At 41.8% G+C, this 21,853-nt stretch overlaps 1 protein-coding gene across 2 annotated transcripts in view; it reads right to left on the bottom strand.

Annotated features, from left to right (window-relative positions):
* trim67 (tripartite motif containing 67) overlaps window positions 1-21,853 on the bottom strand; it is a 53,536-nt gene that overhangs the window by 17,733 nt on the left and 13,950 nt on the right. For both annotated transcript variants that reach the window (XM_079362944.1, XM_079362945.1), the window contains exons 2-3: window positions 6,459-6,554; window positions 3,810-3,932 (exon numbers count right to left, since the gene is read on the bottom strand). In XM_079362944.1, the coding sequence (XP_079219070.1) occupies window positions 3,810-3,932; window positions 6,459-6,554 (219 nt within the window). The remainder of the gene's footprint in view (window positions 1-3,809; window positions 3,933-6,458; window positions 6,555-21,853) is intronic.

The raw sequence follows: 21,853 nt of genomic DNA, 5'->3' as shown, positions 1-21,853 counted from the left end.
TTCAAACAGTTTGTTTTATTTTGAAAGTTTCATTTTAATTCTTGTGGTTTTAATAGTAACAGATTAAGAAAGCAGGAATGAGGTCAATAAAAGGTAATTTGAGGTAAAACACTGGATTTGTGTTGTGCTGTACGTACTTCTAACTCTACCGCTTGACTCATTCACCGAGACCAAATCAGCTTTTCAATTCATTTGGCAAAGCCCGGCTCTTATCTGGAGTGTAAACAACATGAAGTAAATCTCAAGATTTATTTCAATTTCCTTCAGTCCCGCTGAGACGTGCAGTCAGCTTCCCGCCCCCACGCTCCTGCAGGCCAGAGATGTTTGCACAATATGTTCCACATGCATCTTAAATGATTTTGAGGGTACGGATATACAAACATGTTAATGACAGCCCAGATTTTAGATAGACAGTGTTCATCGTCGTTGCCCCCACTCTGAGGCACTTTCCAGGTCAGTTTCGTGCAATGTTTTTGTGGGTTTTTTGGCCATTTTTAGTAGATTTTAGGCAGAAACAGACTTCACATTGGCCTACAGGAAAGCATGATGTGGGGAGTTCTATATAATATTTAACAGGACCTCACATAAATAAGTTACACACTTTTAATGTATGCCCTTTTTTTTTACAGTTTAACATATATTTTGTCCATCTTTTTTACTGGTCCTTTGTTGAGTTTTAAAACAAAAGTTTGTATTAGCTTCTAATTCCAATAATTTAGGAAGCACAAACCCATAATCTCATTCATAGAAGGACTCCGACATAAACACTCATCTTTATGGGTTACAGAGTTTCCAAGATTAATCCGTCAGCTGCTGGATTAGCGCTGAGACCACAGTATATGTGTGGGTGTGTATCATGGAATGTGTATCTTTGTGAGGACCGTTATGGAGGAGTGTTTTGGAAAATAACAGGTCATCACTTCTTCAAGGGCTCATTGAGGCCTGAGACTTAAGTCACAGGTTCATTTTGTTTTTTTTAAGTAAGGTAAGAGTAAGGCTGAATTTATTGTTCAGTCTCGTATTGGTCAGTAAATAGCTCAGAAAGATAAACAACATGACCCGATGATCCCCAAACAAACACAGATTATCTCTTTATTACAGCACGTCTGTGTATAAACTGCACACTTAAACTATCCTTCAAAGGTCTCAACCCAAATATGAATTACACTCTGTAAACATTATTTTACCATTGGCTACATTAGGAAAATTAGTTATAGTCAAACAATATCCTGATTATAGAAAACAATCAGTATAGAGTATTTATGTATGTTCTTTGAAAGAGGAGAATAAAATATGTTGCTTTTAAAGGATTAGGCTCTGGCTTTGTTGAATTTTAGGAACATCTGCCTTTCTTGTGGTGTAGACAATCTGTCAATTTAATTTCTGTATTGGTTTGTTTTTTGGTTTTGTGTCTGGCTTCAACTGTGTCTACAGGAATAGATTAAAAAGCATGTCAGTGCTTTTTGAAAAAAGGAAAGAAGTCAAAGTTTACAGACAGAAAATATGAAATTTCATTCATTATATTTAGTAGTCTGCCCTTTCTGCTGGACCTCCTTGAATAGGTTGTGGTCAGATCATTTAGATCTCCTGATTCACAGAGTACAGAAACTGCACAATGTGACGTGACATCCAAAACACTACACCAAATGATGGTATAGCTTAGAGGTTTAAAGGCAACATTTTACACATAAATACAGCAGAATTAGAGTACTGTATATCCTCTTTAAATGTCTCTTTGAGTCATGACCGTCTACAATGATTGAGGCGTGTGTTATTGTCAGGCCTTGTCTCTGTTTACATGGACGGGACCGCTCAACGCAGGCTAAATGCAACTAAGCTAACACTTAACTAGTGATGTTCCCATGGCTAAGTTCCTAGTTTGTGAAATGGAAATGTAAAGTTTGACTTATCACTTAGTTTAAGAAAACATTCACATATTGGACTGTAATTTAATTTAAAATTGTCTGCAACTGAATGTCAATTTGGTTTGCAAAGTTTAGCTAACGCTATCAGTGCTAGCACTGCTAGACTTGGGTCCTTCCTGCAGGTTAGCATCAACATGTCTGTGTAAATGTGATAACGCAGTGCCCCCACTCATCAGGCTAGTTTCACCTTACACAACTTATAAACATTTTCACCTTAGTTTTTTTTAGATCAAGATATTGTCAAACCATGCTGCTCCTATGAGATGTGTATGATACAATAACGTATTGTGTAGCTTGATGTGGTTCAGAAATGTTGGTTTTCAGCTGAATCAGTTAAGCTATTGCCTGTCATTTTTCTTGGCCTGCATATGAATCCAAGTCTGAATAGTGTTGATGTGAAAATGTAGTTTATCATCAGCCATCAACGCGGCAGCCATTCTCCTCTTGTCCTAGCTTTGTCACAGCCTCCAGCACTTTGCCCTCTGGCTAAATGTCAATCCCCAGCCTGCAGATAATGACAACAGCTGTCCTATGAGGCTTCTGTCCAACATCCCCCCCCTTAACTTCTCCCCCCGCCACCATCCAGACGGTCAGTCGGTCGGTGGGCACGTTGAGGCTGGGCAGGCGTCCATGTGATTCACTGTAAGACTGAGGAAAACCCCAGCAAAGGATTTACTGTCAGATGATGTGTTTAAGGTCTGAGAATTAGAAGCTTTGAAAACACGTTGAAGCAGCTTCTTTCTTTAGGCAAAGATGTCACTTTCTTAAGACTTCACTTTCACATTTCGAGCACTTTTTTGTACTAGTCTGTTCTTTTGTGGCTAATTTGAATTTGTTGTAACATATTTGAGATGGCACAAATCATGATTTGAAAGTTACAAGTAAGCTATTTTCAGAGGTTTTGAGTGTAAATCTGAGGTCGTAAAGATGAACTTTACGACCTCACTGGTTTCACCTGTATCTAATTAGCTTCACACTATTAGAGCTTTTAGTCAGTGGCTGCTTTCCAATCCAAAATTCTGCTTTTTTTTCCAATAAATGTGCCAACGCCAGGTTTTCCAGAGCAGTCCTCCTGAAATTACCTCGATATTTTCAGGAGTGAATGTATGAAAACGGTTTATGAAACACAATCCTGTGCCTTCACTCAGCCAGTTTAATGGAGATGCATCTTTTGCTGTGCAGTCAGCAGATTCAGTTAACTACTCAAATCCATAGAGAAAAACTAATAATTCTTAATCAGCAGCTGAAGGTGTAAAAAAAAGAAAAGAATACGTGACACATTTTCAATAAAGCATTAAAGGATAAGACAAACATTTCTGTTTCTGCAAAACAGGTAAAGTAGCTCCAAAACAATCTAAATAAACCTTTGTTGATCTTTCAAAAATGAGATTTCCAACAGTCATTTCGTGAGACACCACAGTTAGATGTGCAGCAGATAAATACAGCAGGACTACCAGAAAGACGATAACAGATAAAGGAACTGTTTTGTACAACCCCATTGAATGCACAGTGTGCATGTTGTGAGGGCAGCTGCAGTGCAGACTGTCGTTACATCAGGAGTATTAAATGTGATTTTAAACACAGGACTCTTTTATTGCGACTCTTTTCCTGCTGTGGGATTGTTCTAATACTTGCCTGCTCTGTATTGGACTTGTGTGCCTGCTTTGGATTACCTTTCATGGATTGACCTTTGACTTCTTCAACCATAAGCCTTTTGTAAATAAAGTAACACAACTGCACCAGCTCTGGCTCTGCCTCCTCCCCCTACTGCGTCCTATCTTCTGATTTTCCTGCACTGTTGCACTAATGTCACACTTAATGTTCCTTCTGTTCTTGTTTCTTGACCCTTTATGGACGTTCACCTGCACTCTGAAAGAAACTCACCTTTTGCTTGTACTCCTTCTCCTTGGTGACTTTGGTGAGCAATTTGGCTTTCTGTCTTGTGAGGGCCTCGATCAGAGAGTCACACTGGGCAACGAGGCAAGCTTCGAACTCCACGCCGCTCTCCTGAAGCCACACACACACACACACACACACACACACACACACACACACACACACACACACACACACACACACACAGACAAATACATAAAAACAATCAGAAAAGCAAAATTACATAAATCTTTAGAAACGAAACAGAACGAGGAAAACAGCTCTGACACTGAGATGTCTTATTTTTATTTCGAGGTTTCCCAAAGTCATCGCCATGAACGTCTTTTGTCAGAAATAATCAAGTCACTGTGACTAAAATAAATCATTTGCTGTGTGTTTGCTTCATTTAAAAGCGCAGAGCTGCTTTGTGTTTGTTATTGAAATGTTAATTACAAACAGCATCTCGTTCTATTTCTGTTTCCACCCTACAAACAGAGGAGTGTTCATTATTTTTAATCGGTTGCAGAGATAAAAAATTCATCTTGTTTACCATCTGTTTGCACACATGCTCTCCACCAAAATTCCCTGGAGAAACACACGGATGTAACCCACCCTAACATTATAACGCATGGCCGAATGTTCTTCAACATTGGATTACTGTAACACACACAGTGTGCAGTACGGACACTTGTTGTAAGAACCTCTCCTGTGGTGGGTTTTCCACAGAATTAGAAAAATTGAACGTGTGGATTATCTCTCAGAAGGTCTGAAGACTTTTTAACCTTATGGTCACAAACAGAGAGGACGTCTTTCTTAATTATTTGAGAACCCCTGTTTGATAAATGGACAGATATCTGTGTTACGTGGGAGCACTCGAGGAAGATGACCCAGCTGAGAGCATGCTTTATGGTGTTCGATTATAAACAGATTCACAGTTCGGATGAGACGCTGACTTGAACGAACGAAGAAATAAGAATAATGAAGTCATTCATTGTAAAGGACTCAGTCCAGAAGATATTCGTGCAGAACAGAAGCTGCAGAGTTACTAAGAGAAGCATGCCTGAGGGTATCTTATCTCCGCACACAGCTCACATGATGAGGTCTGAGATAAAACTGATTTCCAATCAAGCCTCCCCGCTCACAAAGACACAGTTCAGATGTATAAGAGGATGACTCACAATCTTTTTTCTTTTCTTTTTTATCCGCCCATCTCTCTCCCGCTGTTCTGGCTCCCAGACGGAGCAAATAAGTGCTCAGAGTTTAAGACTCTTAATGCCTGCCCGTGCTGCTGTGACACAATATGACTGAGCAGGCTGTGTGTGTAGAAGTGTGCTGCAGGAGAGCCCCCCCCCCCCCCACACACACACACACACACACACACACACACACACACTTTTGGCTGATGTGATTTGTTTTAGTTTTGGTGACTATGTGGATTTAACTCCCTGCTGCACAGCGCGAGCAGTCCAAACGTTTCTCTGACTGTTACTAATTTATTTGGAGCTTATAGCCCATTAGCAGCAGCTTCCCTGAAGCAGAATGCATTCAGCCTGGGAGTACATCAGTGTGGGTGCAAATTAGAGTATGTACAGACCCCTGCATGTGGAGCTAACTGATCAGACATGGGGGAAAGGTTTCTGGGACAGACTTTGGTCTAAACAAGCTCCTGAGGGTCCAAGGAAAATCGTTGTGAAAATACGGAGATCCTGAGGCTGCAGGGATCCTGAGTGAGACGTGATTCACTGCTAGTTTGGAGACAACAGCTTTTTTAGAACTGGTGTCTTTGGCCTGAGTAAATTTCATCTTAACATCTTCGGACTTTATCGTGCTACATGTACAATCGAATCTCTATCATGTTCTGCTTTTTGCAGTTCCAATACAAACACCCAATATGGGAACAATACAAACTGGACATTAGAGGCATGAAACTGTGTTTACTACTTCCTACACGTGATGTGGTCAAGATCACACTCACAGAGACCAAGACTGGACTGCACAGAGACCGAGACATTAAGGGATCAAGACCAAGAGCAAGACCGTAACACCAGGAAGGTTGAAGCCGTAATCAGGGGATAAAAATAAATAAATTATGGATGAATCGAAGTTATCAGGTTGTTTTTTTTTAAAGGGCCTCGTTGGTCTTGACTCGTCTTAGGAATTTAGAAATCCAGAGTTTGCCCAGTCCAAGTAAAAATACTTTAGATACCAAGACGAGACCTTTAAAAAGTGGTCTTGAGACCGGTTTAGTTTTTAAAAGTATTTCAATCTATGCATCAATAAATGCCTTTACACAAAACACAGCACATCCCTTTATTGTCTTCTTGAGGAATAGTGTGTTTGACCATTTATCTGCCTTTACATTAGAGAAGTCGACTGTCAAAAATCTCCCAATTTTTTATTGGGATTAAAGTCAGAGGTGGATTAACTACTTAAATCCCGTATTACTGCATGCATGTGCATGTTGCATATAACTGCTGTAGGAACTGTTCTACTTTATAAACTGTCGAGGAGGTAACCCACAGTAATACCATTTATTTTCCATTTTCATTTGAGCACTCGTAACCACTCGTGTTGTAGTTTTATAGACAGGATAAAGAAAAATATGAACTACACATCTGACATAGGATGAAGTGTACAGGTGTTGTGCAGTGTTGTTACCTGTATTTGCTGTAACATGTTCTTGAGTTGAACCAGGAACTCCTTTGCATCTTTGGCTTTGTCTGAGACGCCGTTCAGAGCCTGGGACAGCTGGCACTGCAGAGACACAGGAAGACATCTCAGAGAAGAGCGGAAACATTCAGACACATTCAGAAGGAATCTGTTCAGATCACTCCGGTTTGAGGCTCGTGTGATTTTAGTTTTGGTTTCTGGATACAAATTTTAAAATAAATTGTTTAGCTGGAACGAGTAAAAAGCAACAAAAACAACAGAGTCAGAGAAACGTATAAAACAGAGCCAACGATATCGGCTCACTCAGCTACATAACTGTCCCAAACACAAGTCAAAAAGCCGGAGACATATTCAACAATTTCTTTGAAGCTCCTGATCGTTGGGTAGTGTGCCCCGTGTGGCCATAATCCTCCTTACAGCAGCTTGAAGGTTTCAAATCCGACCTCGGGCCCTTTGCTGCATGTCGTCCCCTACTCTCTCCTCCCAACACTTCCTGTCTCTCTTCAGCTGTGCATTTAAAAAAATATATATATCAATTCAACAAAAAAACTGCTTTCTTTGTTTTTTAAAGCCGCAGTACTCCTCACCCTTTACACAACACTATCTCACACGTGAGAAAGGAATAACGTGGAGGAGAAGGAAAGGAAACCACAAAACATATCAGAGATCAAGGAATCATTGTAAGGAATTCCTCTGAACAACACTGACAATACAGTCGACTCCTTTGTTAGAAGATATTACTGTAACACTGTGTGACAGAGGCTCCTCTCCTCGAGGGCAAACTGTGAACCACCAGTACGACCAGCGCTGCACTGAGGCCTTTTCCTAAAACGAGATGGTTATGTAATCACTGAACTCAACAGATCATTCTCCCTGAATGCTCAGATTACGTTTGATCCTGTCGCCCCCAGCAGAATAAGCAGGACCTCGTCTCACAGCGTGGGACTGCATTGTCTTAATAATGGGGATTAACTGAATCGAGATCAGATTGGGATCCAGATTAAAGACTTGGAAATCCATGCTGAGTGTGAGAAGAACGCTTTCACGTGTTACTCTCTCATCATAGAAACATAAACGCTTCAATATATGGCCAGTTTTTTTTTGCTTTTTTTAAATCATCTTTTAGTCTCACTACATTGTCACCAGTTTAAACTCACATTATGTGTTTCTGTGTTTCAAATGTTCATTGCAGCTCCTGCAGATTATTTTACATGCAGGAATTTGAGGAGTGACGATTTCATATTGCAACCCCCGATACAGGTGGATGATGGGATGGGTGTGTGGCTGACAACAAGATGCCGGTGTAGGTCAGAACAGCAGAGAGAGAGAGAGAGAGAGAGAGAGAGAGAGAGAGAGAGAGGAGGGAGCGAGAGAGAGAGAGAGAGAGGAGGGAGCGAACGGGAAATTGTAGAGCTAAAAAAAAAAAAGAAAAGAATGGATGAGTTGGGTGATTGTGGATAATGAAACACGTCTTGCTCCGACCTCTTGCACCGTGGAAAGGAGAAATCCCGCCTGCATATAATCCCACTGATTGATTGATTGATTGATGCCAGGTGTGAAATCAGTGCAGCTTGAGTTATCTGCCTGCACGACCTCGCAGGCATCGCCCCTTTTAATTTGTTGGAAAATAAAAGTATCAGTTTTCAAAGTTAAAAAAAAAAAACACTTTCAGGCGTGCCACTTTATCAAAGAGCGCTTGTGTCTAATGTGTTTGACGCTCTTTTTTCATTATTTCCCCTCTCCTAAGTGGAGCACTTCACCCCAATTTTCTGCCTGATTTCTTAAAAAACAGCCGTGGGGGTGGGGGGTGGGGGTGGGGGTGTACTGTATATTAATAATGAAAACGATCTTCCATATCACCAACAACAGCTGTTCAGATATTCTGTCTGCGCTGACACGGTGCATGTCAGAATGAACACGGGGCGCTCAAATAACCCGTGAAAAAATGTGAGTTTAAACGAGCCACCGTTTCATTCGGTCGACTGAATCGTCTCAAATATGAGCGTGTGTAGGAGTCTCATTAACACCTACGACCCCTGTGATAGCACAGCACCTGAACAAAACTCTGCTCTTTGTTCTCATTTGCATGTTGATCTTGGTGCTGCAGCTACGCGCCCAGATAAAGCAGCGCTGGGCTGACTGTCAGTGAGCTCATTATTACGTCTCTGCATCTTTCAGAGTCCAGACTTACAGTCATTTATACTTGTATATAAAGGCTCAAATGTGTAAAGCTCTCCAGCTGTGGTTCGACTTGACCTTTTAAAACGTAAGAGTCTTAAAATGTTCCAAAATGTTGTGCAGCAACAGTCTTCAGTTTTCCGTTTCCATGACGATGTTCTCCTCAGTTCAAGACGATGAGTATGCGCTCATCAAAAACATTAAAGGGGCGCCAAAGTGGAACAGCCAACAAGTGGAAAGCACTCGGCTTTAATGTGTTCAGAGAAAGAAAACAAAACAATCCACGCAGGATGTCATCATCGAACTTGTTCCCAACCCTGAGTCCAGGACCCCTCAGGGGGGGCAGCAAAGATCCTGGGTAGGTTGGAGAGGGGGGGCGGGGGGGGGGGGAAATCTGTCTGATTAAAAATAGAGTCTTTCAGGATAACAGGTGAGCTTTCAGGGTTTAACAATAATATAGTTATATTTTATATATATATATATAATATTTTGGCCTCTTTTAAGACAAGATAATCATTTATTTATCTCACAAACTGAGAAATGTAAAGTTACAGCAGCAAAGCAGGATAGCAGAAGAAAAACTCACACAGTGCAAACATTTAATTAGATGAAAATTAAAATAAAAAAAAAACTAAGCATGAAAAATGCTTCAAATATTTTTGCATGGTTAAATAGGACCGCTCAAACCAGACAGAAAATGTTGGGAGGAGAGAGAGGGGGGTGACGTGCAGCAAAGACGCCCCAGACTGGCGTGAACCTGGGCTCTGTTGTTTTCTTGTCCTGTCACACACAGCCGTGTCGTATCGTGCGTCCCGAGCAGGATGTTATCACGCCAGCTCTGCTGTTCACTTAATGTGTCGCAGCCTCCCGTTATGACCTCTGAGTCTGACTTCGCCCCCAAACAGCTCTGCCTCTCTGTAATTTCACATTTAACACGTGAAGAAGAATCAGACGAGGTGCAACAGAGGCGTAACAGCTCGGCCGAACCGGTGATTTAAAACGAAAACTGAAGACACGGTGAAGAATTATCAGACACTCAGATGGTGTTTGGTCCAAACAGATAATAAAAACCTCATTCAATTCATCGCATTCATCATCGGGCAGCTATTCACATCCGATTCATAACCTCCCCTGTGTGTGTGTGTGTGTGTGTGTGTGTGTGTGTGTGTGTGTGTGTGTTTGTGTGCATTTGTCACTGGTTAAAGACAGGACAAAGGAAGCAAACACGCTTCCACACATGCCAGGCTGTGATGAATCTTCTCCAATGTCACCACACCCACCACATTTCCCACCTGCTCCTCTTTCTCAACACACACACACACACACACACACACACACACACACACACACACACACACACACACACACACACACACAGAGCCAGAAGGAGATATGGAGCTGGCAGAGCTCCTCTTTTGTTTCCAGAAGTCATAAATATCAGCTGTGTTTAGGAGGAGGAGCAGAGGTCCGACACATCTTTATGATGACTGAAGCAAATGTTGTTTTATAACATTTTAGACAAATATTTAATTCAATATAAAAAAGAATTAGAAATAAGGTTGTCATGATACCAGAATTTTAAACTTGAGATGCACTTTTACAAACAAACGTGCAACAATACAACAGCAACACAAAAAGAAATCCTCGACACACAATCTCTGTGTTTTTTCTTGTTTTTTCGATTCACAACATTTGAAGACAAACGAGCTCTGGAGGCGTTCCAGCTGAGAAACAACCTTTAAAGTCTGAAAAGTCCCAAAAAGTGAGTGAAGTCAAACCTGTTCTCAGATCTGTTTTCACACCGGCCTTTGACGCTTCTTTTAGTTTTTTCATGTTGCACTCTCAAAGGTGTCAGACGTGTGTCGTGTTGTTGTTTTTTTTCCCTCTCCATGTGAATCCCTCCCTGTTCAACCATTAGCCACCTGCTACCCTGAGTAGGAAGAGGGTCCAGACCCCTGAGGAGAACCTGTTTGTCAAACCAAACCAAAACAAAACATTTCTCTGGTTTTAAAAATAATTCAACAAAATCCACTTTGAGATGCATCTCGTCACTCGTCTGGCGTTTTCAGATGCATGACGCTCCGTATCACAGACGCCGGCTGGTGAAACAGGAAGGGAGGGGTGAGAGAGGAGGAGCTGAGGGAGGAAGGAGGTGTATCCAAAGAGAGCGGTTCTACAGTGTGTACAGTTCACCTTTAATCTGCACTGTGAGGACACGTCAGTAAAAATAATGAGTTTGAGCGACTGGTCACTTTAGAGGTTGAGACGTGAGGGCGTTGTTTTAGACATCCAATCAAACGTCTCACTGATGATTTGTCTCTTTTTGATGTTTTAATTTGTGAGGCAATAAGACTTCCATTATTCCGCCTCCTGAGAATCACAGTTAGATAATAGGATTAAGACCATGATCAAGCAACAACACGCTGCTGTAAATGAGTGTTTAACAATTCAGGAAATGAACACAATGATCACTTTGTTGTTGTGATTATAATACATTTCCTCCCTGTGGCTATCTCCCATGGTTAGATATAAAAAGGAAATCTCCCTCCACACACAGTCATAATCCTCTCTCCACATTTCCACAATAACCACTCCACCCCCTACACACACACACACACACACACACACACACACAGATCTTATCCTCATCCATCCCTCTTCCACACACGTGCTGTCCGGAGTCGGAGGGAGAGACGTGTGGAGGTCATGGTTCAGAAATCAAGCCAACCCTTCTGTGGAGCTTCTCGCTGCTCCTCACCAAGACGCCATCTGGCCCAGCAAGCTGTCTGGCCTGTTTAGGTTGTGTGTGTGTGTGTGTGTGTGTGTGTGTGTGTGTGTGTGTGTGTGTGTGTGTGTGTGTGTGTGTGTGTGTGTGTGTGTGTGTGTGTGAGAGTGTGTTTGCATACCAAGATGCTAACAAGAGGATGACGGATGTGCCATGCGAGGTCCTGGCACCTCCCCTCCTCTCTCGTTTGTTCAGTCTGCTTCCTGTTCATCAGGTCAAAGTTCACCCACCTGCCTGCTCCCACCGCTCGTTTGTTTATCATTTGGACATCTTTTATTCATTCGTTGATTTCCTTCTTTTACACAGTGGTAGGGGGAGGCAGACAACCCCAGCATGCATGATCAGAAGGATGGTAGCTGGGTTAGGACCCTGAGGTGGATTTGGTCTTACAGTGAGTGAGTCAGCCTCCTTCAAGAGCACAGACGTGTCCAGTATAGAAAAACATACAAATAAACCAAGAGTGAAAACGAGGTCAAACATAAACATGGTACAAATGTAGGTAAAAAAAGGACAAATAAAATCAAGATAAACTAAAAATAGACGTCAATCAGTAAAATCAGGGTAATAAAAACGAGATAAAACAGACAGTCAGCGATGCACCTGATTATCATCTGTTGTTTTAAACAGTCCAGTTTTAGCGTCTGTACTTCGTGTTGTGTTTTAAGTATCAAAACTTAAATAATCAGATCTTCAGTCATATTTTTAACTCAAAACAACCACAGCAGAAAGAGACAAGTGGTTACGCTGTATGTGCATCGTTTCAGTCACAAATCATTGTTAATGTTGTGTTTCTGTAGTTTGGACAGCGTGCAGGTAATATTAAAGAGGTTATATTTAAGGTGCAATTACTTGTTTTGTTAAACGTATCTTTAACCCTTACTTAGCCAGGTCGTCTCTCTGAGGGGAAAAGTGTTTTATTCTCAGGAGACTCCTTCCATTGATTTTAAAGATAAGAGTTGATAATCAACATAAATCAATAAAGTCCTCCGTGTGTTTTCTGCTAAATTGTCTGCTCGTGTAATTAAACATCTGCTCATGAAATCCAAAGCATCATTTTTGTGTTTTGAACACAGATAGTACAGGAAGTTCAACTCCTTTTGCATTAAAGGCTTAAACCTTAAAGATGAAACTAAACAACATTCTCGTCTCTAAAAGGATCCAACAAGTCAAACAAGCTTGTTCAAAGAAGTTTTAAAATGCAGGTATCTCCTCTGACTTGATACTGAATACACTGTCAGAACAATATGAAGGTCTAAATTTGGCCGCAGTCACGATGTGTCAACCTAAAAGAGAGGCCCCCGAAAAAATCGGTGAGTAACAGAGTGGAAATGTGACAAGTCTGCCCTGCGGGGAGAGGACAAGCGAGCGGCTGAACAAAAAGACAAAAACATAAAAATGAGAAATCATGTCGAGGAGAAGCGAAAAAAAGTGAAGAAAAAAAATAACACGAGATGGGAGAAAATAACAAGAGATGAGAAGACGTAGAAGAAGAAGCGAGGGTGAAGTCACCTGCCGAGGATACATACACATTCAGAAATCTAATTTCATCCTTTCTTTGTCTCCTTTGTTCTCCTCATCTTGACCTTTTTATCATCCTTTTTGCTCCTCCAAACCAGAGTGTCGTTTCTCTTCTTTCCCCCACTGTCAGCACCCTTCAGCAGCTCTCTCAGCGACAAGTGCTATTATCTCATTATCTTATTATTGGAAGCATGCAAGGCCATTTATCCAGTCTGTGACATTCAGGGAGCCCAGTGACATTCATGGAGGCGCAGCTGTGTTGGTTCGCTGATACGTTTGAGCTTCACAAATACAAAGATGCAGACGAGGAGGAGGAGGAGGAGGAGGAGGAGGAGGAGGTGAGGAAACTTGTTCAGTATTGTGTGGTGCTCATGTTGCTAAAAATGTTGTAAAAAGGAAAGCGGGAAGAGAGTTTGAACTTTCAAAGAGTCCCTAACCTTGGATCTGTGGGTGTAGATCTCCATTTCAGCAGAATCACTGTAAAAATATCTCTCTTATTTTTGCTCTTACTGATGAATGACAGCTTGCAACATGCACCGACTGATTAAAGTAGATGTAATGTTCAGTGTGAAAGATGATAACGATGATAAATGTCATGTTTGTTTTTTTCTAATTAGACGACAGCTTGGTAAAGAAAAAAGCTTGCCCTCTAAAGTGGATGCTCGAGCAGGACACTGAAGCTTCAGTGTTTAGCCAGCTCTGCATCGGTCTGTGAACCTTTCTGCGTTCTCACCTCTCAATTTTTCAAAAGCTTTTCCAATATTCATTTTAGTTTTACCTCCTTTCTGGGGTTCTTATTAGACACATGCAGAGGCTTTATAGCTCGGGTAGAATCACTTTTATCAGTTCGCTCGCCTGCTTCCATCGCTGCAACACCTCGTGATGTTGTTCTCAGAGAAGGAAGAACTTAAACAGCATGTTTCCTTACTGTGACATCACATACAGTGTAAGGCTATTTGATCATTTAATTCAGTAGATATCTGACATGTGGCTCCTTTAAGATCGTAGGCTGAAACCAGGCCGAGTACAATAACAACACTGCCTCCTATCAAACTGCAACTATGAATGAATCGTTTTCAACTTTTATTATACCAGCTAACCGTTTAGCATATTCTGATGTGACAGTTTTATCATCAGTTTGCTGGGTTAATGATCCTTTCTGTCAGCTCATCGTGACTAACTCCAAGGATTTGTTGAACGACACGTAAATCGTTGCAGAGGTCGGTTTAATATCGAAGATGACTCAGGTGAGGTGATGAAAAATAAAGGATGAGGCACTCTATTATTAGCAGTGCCCACCGTAAAGGTTACAATTCACTGTGACAGAATGCATTATTTACTCTGCTGAACTTGTGAATAATTGAATTTACTGAGACAAAAGCTTCGCTGGGTGTTTTGCAGACTCAGAACCTGAAAAGGCACTTTTGAGGAACACTTTTACCCGGACAGTTTCGACACTTTCGTCACAAACTTTGTCATCAGAACGGAACCAAAACGTCTCCTGTAAGTAGGTCACTGTTGGAGGGCGAAGTTTTCCAAGTGCAGACCGAGGACGTGTAGAGACGGGTGATCACTGCTGGACGGTTTAAAGTGACGAGTATGTGGTGAGCTGAGGTCAGTTCACACAGATCAGAGAACATTTTCATGAATGATTTGTGGCAACAAAAAAAATATTGATGTAAAAAAATGTATTGTAAAACAGCTAATTTTTTTTTTTTTTTTTTTTTTTTTAAAGTGACAGTGCATATTAATGAACATATAAATTTAAATCTGCCAGAATTAGCCAACGGCTACTTTCCATCTGCAGTCCCTGGCAGGTCAGAAGAAATAACACATTACATTACAATAACAACAACACAATAAGGAATTCAAAAAAAGATTTACAACAAGATAGAAGAACTGAACGACTGACACACACCAATGACAGGAGCAAAGAACACTGAGAAGACACATAAAAGCTTCAATTTAAAATGAGTGCTGACAGATCTGGTTTCTTTTCAGCCACTTTTTCAGATTGACTTTAAAGGTGCTAAACGTGGTTCAGTCTCATTCCAGACCTCAGTACCTTTGACTGATAACACCTAAATTAAAGGAGATCTATCAGCAGATCCATATTTAAATACAAACATTTATATGTTACGATGTTGGATGTCCATACTAAACCTCTGCAACCTTTTTTAAATATGAGATAAACCGTCGTTGGCGTAGGCGCCACATGTGGTTTCCTGCTCTGAACGAGTCACAGCGAGAACTTCGGGAGACTTGGCCAGAAGCTGACTTCAGGTTTCGCCAACATATTCGAGCGAACTTGGACATGTTCACCATCAGGCTGCTCTTTTAAGGACACGCCCACCCAGGAGCCCACTCATATTACACTGCGACTGCAAACAGAGCTGTCCAACTGGAGGAAAGTTGGCACGTGAAGCGGGACGCCTTAAAGAGACAGCAGCTTAAATGAACCATTTCAGGCAAAAGATCTCCTTTAACCTCACGTCTGCATCCACCAAATGTGAAGTGAACCCTGCATGGGCCCCTTAAATCAAGAGATCATTTTCATTGCAAGTGCTGAAAGATCATTTTTCTAATCTTCTGTGACTTTTGGAAACTTTGTAAATGAAGAGAAGATTGGGGGTGAAAATGAGCATTTGGAGAACAATGGGCCGCTCTGTGTTTGGACGACAGCCGGGGGATGGTTGATGGTGGTGTTGACCTTGTCAAAATCACACTCAGGGGACGTGGAGGAGGAGCTGAACCCCACTCGATTACCTCCCACCTCCCCCCTTTTTATTTCTTCTCATTTGCATTTATGAGCCTTTATAGCCTGCTCTGTCTCTCTTTGCAGTTATCTTTAACACTGCTGCCCGTCTTCCTCCTTTTATCTATAAAGCTTTAATTAATTTAAAAAAGAAATCTAACCATCCTTGTGCCAGATAACCGCCTCCACGGTAAGTCTTTGGTTGTGAATGGAGTTCTCATTGTGTTAATAAATAATGCACAAGTTAGCAACAGTGCTAGGAGTTGGAAATAATTCACAAATCGAATCCAAACAGAGACAGAAGAAAGCTTTGATCCATGGCATGCTGACAATCTAGAAATGTGGAACGTAGATTTCCTTTACACAAAAAAGAAGAAATCACGAAGCACCTAAAATTAAAAACAGCACATTTGGTCAAAATGTTGCTCTGGTACTCCAAGATCCATTTGCTCAGTGTGAGAGAAAAAAAAAACCTTTTCCAGCACACAAGGAGCCAAAGTGAGTCAGCGGCAGATTGCAGGGTGAGTTCCTGATATAGTAAGATGCAGCTGCCTCCACAGTCTCCACTCTGTGTCATGATGCACACTCACTGTTCTGTGCAGGAAGGCAGTCCTTCACACTCGCTCTTCATGCATGTTTGCATCTGAATATGTGCACGATCATGTTTAAGGACTGATTCACATGTACTGCATGTGACAGACATAATAAAGACTGTGGAATCTCTATTTACTGGATCCTTAGTCGTTGTTACTGCAGAAATGTCCCTTTTGACAATTAATTATTTTTGGTTGTTTTCTAGAGATCTCGACTTATTTAACTTGTTTATTTCCAGAGAACAGTTCTGGTTTTTTTTTTTTTTTAGTCATATCTAGTTAATTTCTCCAGATCTCGAGTAAACGATTAAAATCAGACTTCGTGATCACACAAAGACCAGGACTGAGAAAAACAAGATGAAAAGTTAAGATCTCAACAACAAAAATGTATTTCTTCATCACGGGAAACTAGAGCCAAATATAATGTATTGACTTTTGTCCACATAGGGCTTCCGTACTTGACACCAATAATGGAACATCCACCCTCCAACAAAGCTGGATAGAAACCATGTATATACGTTTTGTGTTCAACATGTGCTCGACTTTGTCACTGAGTCTGCAAACATGAAGATCTTTGATAACAAACTCTACAAATGTCCCTCAACGCACACAAAACAGTCATTATATCTAAAGACTGTAGCTTATTGTTTCTATGTCTGTTTCTGTTTGTAGTTTATACAATACTTCAATAAATCCTGGGAGCAATTGGGGGGTTTTTTTGGCACTAATTCATCTGAGAGTGGAGGATAACTGAGCTTCATCTGAGCGCATTATACCCAGACCTTCATCCAACAGGCCTATTTCACAGGTACTGTGTTAGTAAGCATCGTGTGTTTACAGTAAAATACTGCATCTTATTTGTTCAGATCAATTCAGACTGTTGTGAATGTCCATATTGTTTGCTGTATGTGGTATCTGTACTCAATAGGAAGAAACACACAATATTTCCCTCCCTCAGTGTGGTCAGCCAGCTGTGTTATTAGTGTTTCACATCTGCTGGAGGTCAAAACCAATCTCTTCTCCCCTTCCTCCACTTTATCCTCTCGTCTACCGGCGCCCGGCCACGCGACTCTCTGCTGCTCTGCAACAAGGACATTTAACGGCTAATATACCAAGAGAAGCTCGTACACACAGCAGCCTCAGAACACAGCAACAGCACCAGCATCAAATCAGTGAAGAAGAGCCGATGCATCATTAGGTTCAGCTTCCAAACAAAAGAAAAATGTATCAGCCAAAAACCAAAGTAGATATAAACTGTGTCACATAAATTTGCAGATGTTTTCACATGTGCACTCTGGGAAATATCTGCATTGTTACGGAGATTACTCCGACCTGGCTCCGACCTCCGAGCACCTCACGGGGGGGGGGGTTAGGTAAATTTACATACACAGCTATACAGGAAATGTCCTGAATGTTTTAGAAACGGTAATTTGAGGCTGCAGTTGAATTGCAATTTTTTTGGCCAAGACAAAAGGCGACGCGAGGCGACGCCACAACGTCCCTCCTGTTCGTGATGTCATCACGGCGAGGCCTCTTGTGTTAAAATGAAGCTCCGTAAAGAGTTGCTGTGGTAGCTTCTTGCAGCTGATTGCATTGCTCCCCTCTGTAGGAATCTTTTAAAAAAATCATTTTCAGTTTAGAGCAACTTTTGAAACTCTCAGCTCATGAATATTTTTCAACATTTTGTATGTCAGAGTGTCAGAGTCACACCTGCAGCTTTGCCCTTAGCGTGACTGAGAAACCGAGATTTGTGACTGACGCTCATACTAACCCAGAAAACCAGTAAGTGGAGCAAAGATTATTTTCCATGCAGAGCAGAAAGCCTTGATGCGATGAAAAAGGCTTTATGAAGCCATCTATATGTAACGCATCAATATTTAAAACTCGAGGTCCGGTGCTCAAACGTGTCCGGAGCAGCTGTGCAAAACTATAAAAGTGTGTTCATTCACATTCTGCTGGTGCAAAGTCTGCGCCATGAGTCAGCACATTTTACATATTCATGAACTTTACATCTGAGTCCTATGAACTATGAAATGCACTATATTACTGTAAGTTCATCTAGTGGTTTCTTTATGTCTCCATAAATCCAGAGTGAGAGCCGAGGCTGAGAAAGCTGCTTCCAGTGCTCCCACTTCTGCTTACTACAATGAGGATTTACAGAGACTTCCAGCCGGAGCACAAAACAGTCACATCATCTCCAGTATGATAGATCCTCCACAGTCCTTTTAGATAAATCATAACAGGGATCAGTGGGAACGGCCGGAGCTGCTGGAATGAGCTCGATGCCGGGGAACGGAGGAAGCGGCGTTTTATCACTCTGACTTCCCCTCACTGGGGGTTAGCTTCAGAGGAGCGAGCGGCGGGGGCAACAAAAGTGCTGCAGAGCAAAGAAGAACAGCCCCTCTAATCAATTATTGATCAGGACATCTTCCATATTAACTAATGCAGAGTAGTAGGAAGGTAGATCGCCCGCAGCATCATTGTCATGAAACAAGTCCAAATGAGATTTGATGGGGATCATGAATCTCTTATAGAGTATTGTGGGACATGTTTCCCTTCATGCTAGCAGCGCTACACTACAGCGAGTGCTACAGAGAGCCGGCACACATGAGACTCGTCTATGCGCACGCTGCCCCTAATAAATGAGCAGCGGCTTGTTGTCATGGCAACAATGCTCACTGTGGCAATATAGGATGTCCACGCTCTCCTCCGAGGTCTGACATCAGCACTCTCGTCGTGCTGCCAAAAATAAATCACAAAAATGTTCTCTCTCTCTCTCTCTCTCTCTCTCTCTCTCTCTCTCTCTCTTTGTCCGTCTCTCCTTCTGTCTTTCTTATAAATTTCAACTCAGTGTGGGTGTCATTAGCATAGGGGTATAGGAGACATGTTTAGCATTGGTCATAGTGTCATTAGCATGGGAAACATGTTTTTTTCTTTTTTTTTTAAGATTTATTTTCTGGCTTTTTTTGCCTTTATTGAAGAGATAGAGACAGTGGACAGAGACGGAGATCAGGGAGAGAGATTGGGGATTGACATGCAGGAAAGGAGCCACCGGCTGGATTCAAACTTTGGCCGCCCGCGTTCAGGACTGTCGCCTCCATATATGGGGGACGCATGCACTTATCGCTGCACCACCAGCGCCCCCGGGAGACATACTTTTAAACTGTCAAACATTTAGAGTTTAACAAATGTTAAAACGCTGCATTGTAAACACAAACGTACTTTTATCTTTGTGTACACATTTTGCAGAGATGAGCAGTCAGTGCTGACTTGATGATGTCGTGAAGGATGCAGTAGTTCCATGTGGAGATTAACCCTCTCCTCTGTGTGTCTCTCTGGCTGTGTCAAAAAACATATCCACCACCCCCCCGACAAAAGGAGATCTCTGTAGTGGACTAGAAAACGAGCTCACTCGCACACAATAGAGAAAGATTGTTTTGTATCTCTGAAAGACGGCGATAAAGAGCGTTGAACAATTTAAACATGCAGCAACACGGGGATGAATAATAAATGACATCATGACCTTCAGTGACTACAAATATCATACTGAGCTTAACTTGTCTTGATTCAGTATAATAAATACACATAACACAGCGTATTCTTTCATAAAATACTTTCACTTATTTTCATGCCACAAAACCAGCGTGACTCCGTAAAAAGTCTTTTACTCCTTATTGAAGCAGCTTAGAGATTGGACGGAAACCGAATTTAAAACAGAAGTTAAAGGTTTCAATATTCATATTTAAAATTAACGTCCCAGTAAAAAAAAAAAAAAAAACATCTATAAAAACAATTAATGGAGGATTCTGGTTCTGGCGCTCTTAATTGAGTAGAGGGGGATTCTAGAAACTTCTTTCCATCTGTCCATTCTGTCTACTTCCATTTATATCTCGTTCTCTCTCTCTCTCTCTCTCTCTCTCTTCCTCAAACACACACACACACACACACACACACACACACACAATAATACTTTAACAGCAGCTACACACACCACCTCTCTGCAGAGCTTTGTCGAAGCCAGAGGAGAGGAAGTGTAGTAGAGTGTGCATTAACCCACATGCAACGCACAAGTCCTGCAGCACAGCCTTGAGTTGATGTGATGCGTGTGTGTGCGTGTGTGTGCGTGTGTGTGTGTGTGTGTGTGTGTGTGTGTGTGTGTGTGTGTGAGACAGAAATCTGTTAACACAGTCACATTATGGGCACTGAGCTCCCATGTGTGGACAACAATCCGGCTCCCACAAGGGATAACTTGATGAGGGAAGTGTTTTCTGATATATTGAAAAAATCCTTCTTACTTTGCTAAGTAAGTAAGTGAGTGTGTGTGTGTGTGTGTGTGTGTGTGTGTGTGTGTGTGTGTGTGTGTGTGTGTGTGTATTGCTAAAAGCATAGCTTGAACCTGCGAGCCTCCGCTGAGATAACATCACTCGAGGCGATTTCAGATACAGTAGATTTTCTCTCAGGCCACCAGATGAATTAAACAACAGGTTTTCCACACATGCAGTCGGACAAATCTGCAAGCTCACGTTTCACCTGTTTTGACAGAAGCGTCTGGTTCCCTTCCTGTTTTGACAGATTTCCTTCCAACATGATTTAACGGGGTCAGAACCAATCACATTCCTGTTTAGGGGAGGAAGATGGGGATGAAGGGCGGGAAAAGAGCCGCAGGTCGGAGCTGAAGCTGAGCCGCACGCTTCTGAAAATGTCTTATCATTAGCTGACGTGTTTTCAGCTGCTCGCGTTTCATCACGCCGTGTACGTCGTCAACCGACACGTGTGGAGAGAATATTTCTGATATGTGCAAACCAACATGGTGCTCTTTCACAGCTAGCAAATATGTTTGATTGGTGTTGTAAATATTGGTTGAATATGTCACAGATTTGTATGTTCTGTTTTTAATTGTATATATTTGTTTGAATGAAATACGTAAATAGAGCCGATGTAAATGACCTCGGCTGCCTTGTCCCTCAGATTTCACTGCGATAGCTCATGTGATGCCTTTTGTTTGTGCTCTTTTACTCGCAGATAAAATGTGTCTGTCATTGTCGTGATTGCAGCCTTCGTTCATTCATAACCTCGACACAAGTGTCTTAGAGAACCTGTGATGTCTGTGTCTACTTCATGTTTACACTGCAAAGGTAGTATTTACCTTTCACAGATGCAGCAGGGACACGATTAACTTATAAACTATAATCTGATATTTTAAACATCTGTCACAAAGTTGAACGATTTTCTTCTTCTGTTATATTCCTTAAACTCACCTCTCTGAAGGTCGTGGCGTTCGTACGCCAATAAAGTCTGTAGCATGTCCTCAGAAGTTATGTACTTCATTTTGGAGGGTGTTTCCGTGTGTGTGTGTCTGTGTGTGTGATTCCGTGTGTTAGTGTGTGTGTGTGTGTGTGTGTGTGTGTGTGTATGCCTGGGGTAATAGCCAAGTGAGGCTGACCTGACATGATCGGCGAGCTGCCATCTGGAATGAGGTTACTCAGGCACGGCCGGCCGGCCGGCACAGTTCAGCACTGGAGCTTTTTAAATTAGCTCGGTAACAGAGTGTCGG

The sequence above is a fragment of the Symphodus melops genome, assembly GCF_947650265.1.
Source record: "Symphodus melops genome assembly, chromosome: 1".
Classification (NCBI taxonomy): domain Eukaryota; kingdom Metazoa; phylum Chordata; class Actinopteri; order Labriformes; family Labridae; genus Symphodus; species Symphodus melops.
The sequence above is the reverse complement of the archived record's forward strand: the minus strand, read 5'-3'. Positions and strand labels throughout refer to the sequence as shown.